The 8,893-nt window shown below is 36.1% G+C and overlaps 1 protein-coding gene across 1 annotated transcript; it reads right to left on the bottom strand.

Moving 5' to 3' along the window:
- Positions 1–4,510: 4,510 nt before the first annotated feature.
- LOC145678234 (uncharacterized) lies at positions 4,511–4,963 on the bottom strand. Its single transcript, XM_081748279.1, has one exon. The coding sequence runs from the start codon at positions 4,961–4,963 to the stop codon at positions 4,511–4,513; it is 453 nt and encodes a 150-aa protein (XP_081604405.1).
- Positions 4,964–8,893: the final 3,930 nt, after the last annotated feature.

Genomic DNA, 8,893 nt, shown 5'->3' with positions numbered 1-8,893 from the left:
TGGAAATAAATTCTACTATTTTAACTTAAGGTTTGAACATTTTCTTCAGTAGGCATCTACTTCAGTTTTGAGGAAACAAATATACTTCGAGCCATGTAGGTGTTAATTTGGCGATGATCAAATAATACCAAGGAAATTAAAATATACAGTATTTAAAATATTTCCTTGTTGAAACGTTAAAAAGAACTTAGCGGATATTTAATATGTGTTATGTGCCTAGTTACAGTAACCAATCAAAAGCATATTAAGTACTTTTTGAAAAATGAATCATAAATAATTTCATTGCATAAATTCATATCTGAAATTAATGTAATATAATCCGAACTCTTTGTACATTACAAAACTCTTCAAAAATTAAATAAACTGGTACCTAATCTTTACTAATTTACATCTGATTAGTACTTATATGGCATGCCCAAATGAAAAGGACATTTCTACTGTAGTAACATTGTATTGAATCACGTAAGGTACATATGATCGCTTTTAGATGGTGCTGGGTGGTTTGCTGATAGAGCACGGTATGCCAGTTTGTATGGTTCCAAGCAGCTTAGACATTATTTACTCAGTAGGAGAAAATTGTTTCCCCGCATGGAGGTGTGAATCATAGATGCCTCCTGATCAGAGCAAGGAGCTGTAATTTAATTTCTTCCTACAGAACAAGTGCATCTTCCAATGTGATTTCTACCTCTTCGGCCGCTTAAAACAGTCACCCAAAGGTGAACGGTTCACCTGTGAGTAATTGGCTCCGTAACACTACTGTTTGTACACTGAAACAATTCGTTCATTTTTTACGCACTGGTATCAATATTAATGGCAATTATGTGTATATAACATGTTCTACGTAAACTGCACTTCACATAATTATTACACACATACGCACACCCTCAAATGCACAGACACACATACCCACACACACACTGTAAATACGTCTTCAGCTGTAGTTGGGTATTTTGATTTGGAGAATTCTTTAGTAAAAGAAAGTACCTTTTAGAAATTCAATATTATTTTAGAAATAAATATCAATGTTTTTTTCAGACTTTATTGAGCGCTGGTTCCTATTTCCGCTGGAAAATAGCAAACAATCACTTTATTTGGTTTTCATATTGCTTTTTTGAATAGATATCAAGCCACATTTCAGAAATTGGCCAAAATGAACTTTACATCATAATTTACAGTATTGTTTTTCGACATTAATATTATAAACATCCTTTTATTTTTAGTACTGTTGCAGATTTTATAAGTGCTTGATATTACAGTCTGGCGCGAACAAAAGAACGGAATAAAGAGAATTGTAATGAGGGAATAATTCAGAAATGAACTCAAATTATATGGAATCTCCACTTTTTTATTGAGTACTAATGAAACAAATATTGACGAAGTTGATTATATAGTTTCTTTCTTGTGAACTGGGTAAAAAGGTGTTTATTAGAAAAACTATATTGTGCAGCCTTTTTAGAGATTTTATAATAATTACAAAAACATCGGTAAATATAGTAACAAGATCTTGGGCGAAAGCCACCATTTTCTAATATACTCCTGTGATAATTTTGATTAGTTTGTATTCATGTTACCTATTCCACTTAATCAGGAAATCCGCACGAGTTAATAAATATATTACAAACTCAGGTCATAATAGCAGGAAATTAAGTTCCGAAAACAATAATTAGAATTAAACTAAAAAAACTGCAGAATTTTAAAAGAACATTAAATTGTTCTCATACATCCAATTCATAGAACTGCAATGATTGTACTCTTGTTCTACGAATTCCTAGTTTCAGGGTATTGGACAATAAAAAAGTTGTAACAAACAATAGCACCATTTCGGTTCGTATTCGCAAAGCAATTTAAACCTAAATTCGCACATTTCCAAAAAGATCTGCGATGTGACAATTGCAATTTTTGTTTTGATCAGAAGCCTTAAGTTCTTGCCAAGGACACAGTCCTGTCATGAAGCCATTTAGCAAGATTATGAGAGAAAATGTCTAATTAACCGTTCGTCACTCGGGCTGTTGGAAAAAGCAAACAAATGAATAAAAACTAATGTCTTTTACAAACGGTCGCACTAGCGAAGTCACCCCCTAATGCTATTCTTCAAGTCGTTCATTACCCTCTTCTAGCTCAGAGCTCGCTGACGTGTTACAATTATAGCAACTTCCTAGGACAGAAAATAGTTTCGTCTGTGTTTGCTTTTCTCAAACGCGCCAGTAGTTCCGTGATAAAACTAGCAACCATAGGGTAAATGCGACAGTAGTCAACCGAATTTGACAACTATCTACTTTGAAACTTTGCTAGTGCTGACTGGTTTATTACAAAAGAAAAAAAAGTATATGCATTTTATAGAGCGCAATATTCTACAAAAATACAATGGACGAAACGTTGAGTAAAATTCTTCTAGTATTGTTTTAAATTTAAATTTTTTGAAAAATACTAAAACGTATAGTGCTCGATCACACAAAATCAGTGGTCGACCTGTGTTTGTTACAGTAGTCGACCACTTAAAGTATAAGACAGTTATATGCCTAAAATATGAAAGATATGCCTAAACACTTCACAATATATTACAAAACTGTTGTTTAAAACATTTTTCTTGTATGTTGTCCCTTCTAATAAACTAGTATAGTGCAAAGAACTGTAATACTAATGCTAGTAATACGTTTGCTTACATCCTACTACAGTTCAACAGAAATTCTTCATCACTGGAGTCACTTTGTCCGAAAAGCATTGAGGACACTGAAATTCTTCATAAGTGTGTGCAGTTGGTGCTTCTAAATCAGGAAAAATGCTCGGTGTATTTTGGGAATGCATACAAAATGTATTCTTCCGGAACCTTGGTTACACGTAACATACTTTAACGGATTATTCAATTCAGTGTCAATGTACTGTTCACATTGCATACACTCAACTTTTCCATTTGCAGCATCATCTCGAACATTATTTGTGCTTCTGCTTTTCTCCCTATTTGTTGGCACAATTTCGCACAGGTCGGTTACACTGAAAGAAGTCCCAATGGTATTTGTTAGGGCTATGTTATTTTGAATTACATTTTCGTCCTTGTCTTGCACGTTTTCGACAAAACGTTTTGCACTGTCTTCAACTTCATTTTGGTTACTTTTGTCTCGGTTCAAAGTAGACGTTCCTTCCAAAGTAACTGGCTTGCTTTTAGATTCTTTCTTTTCCTTTGTTTCCGTAGATCTTCTTTTACGCTCTTCTTTCTTTCTCTCCTGTAATACTTTAGCTTTCTCTTTCTCTGAGTAGTACTTTATCCATTCAGAAGAAGACACGGCGAAAGGAAGTTTCTCTAATCGTCTGTTGCTATTCTTCCTCGCAGATGTTGCTTCGCCTGGCCACCACAAATGACCTTGAAAAGAACTTGATGTAGGGCTATATTGAAGTGTACAAGTCTGAGGAAGATTTTCAACTTGACTAGTACTTTGGTCACTAGCGTCAACTTCAAGTAATTCCGGCGTAGCACTTTGGAATGTATTTTCTTTTGTAGATTCCATTCCTCCCGTACACAAACTATCGGGTCTGTTTTCAACACCTTTTTGCCAAAGTTTACGCCACAGTGTAAATATAGCGAGTTCGTGATCAGAAACGTTCGTTTCTTCACAAGATTCCACTAGTTTTTGAAACTTTTTTGTCAAATCCAACCCAAGTTCATAGTTCACAACCTCGAGCGCAATTTTATATTTCTCATTAATAATTGTAGATTTACTTCTATCTTCAGAAACACTACTGAGCAAGGAATCATTCTTTCTTTCTTTGAAACACTTCGTATAATCAACATTATTGGGCTCAAATGGAAAAAGTCCGCATTTTTTGAAGGCATTTTTTATGACTTCTGGTGTTGCTCTACGTGGTATTACTTCCGAGAGAAGTGGACAAAAATATTGTTTAGATAGGACCTGGTTAGGATTCTGCCCTTGCCATTCATGAACAATTCGTTTCCACTCAGTTTTCAAGCCTCTGAAAACTCCCACATCAGCAGGTTGCAATATGTGTGTAGCATTAGGGTAAAAGGCATACAAGATAATACCGTTATCCGAGCAGAACTGGCTTGTGTGAAGAGTTAAGTGTGTCTTATGCTCATCAACAAAAAACAAGACGGGAAACATGGTTTGTTGTCTTTTTAACCATGGTAGAAGTAAATTTGCAACATATTCGTAAAAAGTTTCATACTTCATCCATCCAGAATCGGATAGACCTAAGCCCCATCCTGCCGGAACCGACTCCACGATGTTTTTAGGAGGTTTTACATATGGAAATACAACCATCGTTGGTAATGTTTTCCCATCAGCGGTAAAACCAGCTAGTACTGTGATAGTATCTTTTTCTGAACCAGGTGCAATTTCGCAAAGATTTTTCCATCCTTTAGGGCCTAATACAACTCCACTCTTTGGACACATTTGGAAGTTCGTTTCGTCAACATTTAGTATACGTGTAGGATCTCTAAATATGTTTTCACATCCTGATTCAGTCAGATAATCTTTCAGTTCACTAAACCAGTTTCTTATTCCTGTTTCAGATACAACGCACGCGCTTTTGACACTACCTCAGGCGATCTCTCAGACAGTTCGGGATGTCTTCTCAAAAACGCATTATACCAACCAACACCAGGACGACCGTTTTTGAAAGGGGATGGCCTAGGCCTACCACCAGAAGTAATAAGTTTTTGCACCGCATTTAAAAGATCATCCTTTTTTCTAGGAAACCCTAATTTCGCCACAGCAATCAACCAATCTGCAAGTTGTTTCTCTTCTTTGTCTGACAATATAGTTGAGGGACCCATTTTTCTTCCTTCTGGACGCCTGCTGTGTAATTTATCTAAAAGTGTTGTTCTTGGCACACCAAACGTATTAGAGGCTTTCCGCGCACTCATTCCCTTCGACCTTACGGCTTCCAAAGCATTCTTCATAGCATCTTCAGTGTAGTTAAACAAACGTTTCTTGTTGACTGGAGCCATGGGAGCTTTGACTTAGACCGTTTTCCCTGAAAACAAGAGAGAGATTGTTTTAGGTTTTCGGTCATGATAAGAATGGTAAGTACAATTATACAGCAAGAAAATTATTAGTGTCTGTACACACCATTCGATTTTTATCGTACGCGAATTGTCGTACTACAAGGTTGTCCTACATTGATTTAAATCAGGTTGTTCCCATTTATTGGATTACGATTCGGAATCGAATGAAACTAACAGAGTAATTACTAGATCTGGCTTATTAAATGTAATTTGTGTGAGTCATACGACAAAACTCGAATGGTGTGTACAATCACTTAGGGGAAACAGGAAAGCGAACACAATGAAAAATGGAATATTTTTTTCCTGCCTAAAGAAATAGAGTGAATTTTGAGCCTAACACTTAACACTTTTGAACTCAGTTAGGAGCTATGCGTGATCAAACCTAAACTGCATATCGGCTTAAAGTTGGCTACGTTAGAGAGTATTGCCCCTAATTTAAATGAATGGAAAGGTAGGGCCTATCATAAAAATGATGGGTATGAACTAAGCTACAACATAATTTAATGAAGTTTTTATCGCTAGAAATACTTTTAATCTCACTAATTTCCAAGTTTCTACATTAAATTGCCTTTTTTCTAAAATAAATAATTAAATAAAGACGGAGTGTTCAATGAAATGCCTAACGAGACAATTCATGCCGATAACCAGTAACAGTTGATGATTAGGAAATTATTTAGCACTATTTTTCAAACCAGAATTTCAATAATTAGGTCAAATACAGTAGTCGACCACGAAGATACAGAAGTCAACCACCCTAGGTCGACTACTGTTTTCATTCAAAAGTTAACAATATTTCCTAATTTATATGCTTTATTATTTTCTTCGCGGAACCTTGAGGCAAGAATCGTATCAATATTTAATGGCTATCGGAAAACATAGTAGTCGACCAGGATGGTCGACTTCAAAATATGCATTCACATCGTCCATACAGTAGTCGACTCCCCCCTAATATACATAACGGAAAATGTTTTAACAATAAAACTTTAATTAATACAATGTTTAATGATTATATATTCCCGCATCAGAAATTCAAGTTGATCAGTTCATTTTAATGTAATAAAATTAAAGCTTGCTTACCTGTTGGCAAGATCCTCAAAAATTATCTTGTTATTGTGTTCTCCAGCTAAAATTGCATACGACTTCACGAAAAATCACATTCCCGCCAAATCGCAAGAACAGTAATCCTACACAAAAAACTGATTAATCATAATACTTGGGTGCGTTCGAAAATGCAGTGCTAGATACTGAGCGGTAATAAATAGTGATCTCACGAGTAATTCCTTTTAGGGTGGACGATTACTATAGGTAGGTCGACTATAGTCGCAACCACCCTATGTTTTTAATGGAGTTTGAATTTTTCAAACGCGTGATCGTTAATGTGATAATTACGGTTTATGAGTGAAGTTTTGTTTTTATAAGCTATGTCTTGCTTCTTGAATACAAGTGAGATGCAGAAGTGGCTATACCTTGTTGATGATGAGTGTGATGTTAACTATCGAAAATTAATAGCTATTGAAATTGATGCGGATTTAAGTAATGAAAACGTGAATGAAGATGATATTGATCATGATAGTGTTGGTGAAGCAGAAGAGAACAGTTTAGATGCAGACTCAGATGAAAACGGTATGGATGTGAGTTACAGTTACAGTTAAATTGTGAAGATTGTTTCATTGGGAAAGATAGAAAAACAAAATTGAGCAAGTAACTGGTAGCATTCGCAAAGACATTAATACCATTAATATATATGAGCGAACAATAAATAACCAAAGTAATACCCGTGCTGATCACGAATGAACGAAGTCATCAGTTTGGTCGCTGAGAGTTCAATACGGACTTCCTTTATGGAGGAACACTTGCTCGCTGTCATTGATTTGACTATGTTTTCCCCTTGTTTTCTTCACTACTACCGGACGATTACCGGGATTGTACCTTCCAAATCATTGACCCACAGAACGTCAGACATTGTCAGTAGAACATAACATAAACAAAACAAACATTCAATGACATCGGGCACGCGAAACCGTGCTTGTGTGCAATGCTCATTCCTATTTACCGTTTTTCAGACTCTTTCCAAATTTGACAATTTTATCTTTCTAGAAAGCTTTTAATATTAGGTTGTCATTGTTTCAATTGGTGCGGCAATGGTCGTAATTTTGTTTTCAGTTATTAAAGCTATGTATTCGATTGCTATCTATTTATTTGTTTGTTTAAGGGAATGACTTGCTGAAGGGGTCGGACCTCCAACTCCGGGGTCACATCGGTAATATAGCTGAGCTTAGAATTTGGGAAGGAATTGGCTCCGGGCTTCTAGAAGATACCATCCCGATCCTTGCCTGATGGGAATGGAGAAAACTAGGAAAAACCTAGTCAAACCAATAACAGCCCGCAGGTGTACCACCATCAAACGAACTCTCTGTTCAACTCTGAGGGACAAAAGTGATCACGACGTTTATTTGTGATCAGCATGGGGTATTACTACTTGCGTTTCAGGCGGAGGATACCACATTTACAAGAATATACTCTACCTTACTGATGCGTGCGTTGCGGGATTCTGTGAAATACCAGAGCGTGACATGGTGACAAAAGATGTCCGTCTCCTGGAAAATAATGCACCCGTTCACTGCTCAAGTGTAGGTCAGACAGATGAACGACCCTGGGTAAGAGATCCATCATTGTTCGCGTTTTCTCTTGACCTTACACAATCTTCATTCCTCCTCTTCCCAACCATGCAGTCAATTCCTAGGTTCAAGTACGTCTATCATGTAGCCACGCTGCCTTTTGAGGTGCGGTGAATGACTTTGGAAATCCACATCTTACTTCATGTTCGGACCTATAATACAGCAATGATGCAGAGTTACGAGCTGTACATCACCTACCTAGTAATTCAGGATTACACATATAAAATTCAATCGCTCTACGATATGAGAAGTGGATCAGCGTAAAACTTTCTCGCAAACCTTTCGTTAGATGGCAAATTTCAAAGAAATCACACATGTGAAAATTACTCAGAAACTATTGATTTACGACCCCCGGTTCATAGAGGTGAAAATGTTCCAAAGGGCAAAAATATCCCCTTGCGAGAAATGCCTCGAATTATCAATTACAATCTATCTATCTATCTATCTATCTATCTATATATATATATATATATATATATATATATATATATATATATATACATATATATATATATATATATATATATATATATATATATATATATATATATATATATATATGGCTGTGGGTGGGTGTGTATTAATACCATCTATAACAATTTATCTTCTAACTCACCAGACAATTCAAGAACCATGACTACAAATTCTTGTCATCCAAAAATTATTGTAAACCTGTTATACCTGATACTGAATTCTACAACTATTGGCAATTGCTTTGTGACTTCCATCGGGGCAATACTAACTTACAATTAACTGCTAGAATTATTGAATGGAAATAAAATGTCTATAGTTCCAAGTTCGGCACTATAGGTGCTCAAAGAATAGTATTAATAGCCCGAGCTCCCAAAGCTGATACAAATACAACTTAACTAATCGAATTTTGTATCTTCTAAATTGGCAGATAAATATTTGGTCTAGGAATTAATTCGTGCGGTTGGTACGCACACATTGAAGCTGTAGTACAAACACAAAATACATAAATACCTTAAGAAAAATATTGTCCATCGCTAGCCACCACTTTCGCCCATCTGTCAGGCAATGTACGGATTCCGTGGCGAAAGAAGTCCTCATCCTTGGAAGCGATCCAGTCAGAGATTCATGTTTCGATATCTTCTGAAGAAGTAAACCGCTGTCCAATCAAATCGTTGTTCATGCAATCGAACAAGTAGTAGTCCGAAGGAGCAACGTCTGGTGA

The sequence above is a fragment of the Thermobia domestica genome, unplaced genomic scaffold (assembly GCF_964235325.1).
Source record: "Thermobia domestica unplaced genomic scaffold, izTheDome1.hap1.1 HAP1_SCAFFOLD_2151, whole genome shotgun sequence".
NCBI lineage: Eukaryota > Metazoa > Arthropoda > Insecta > Zygentoma > Lepismatidae > Thermobia > Thermobia domestica.
The sequence above is the reverse complement of the archived record's forward strand: the minus strand, read 5'-3'. Positions and strand labels throughout refer to the sequence as shown.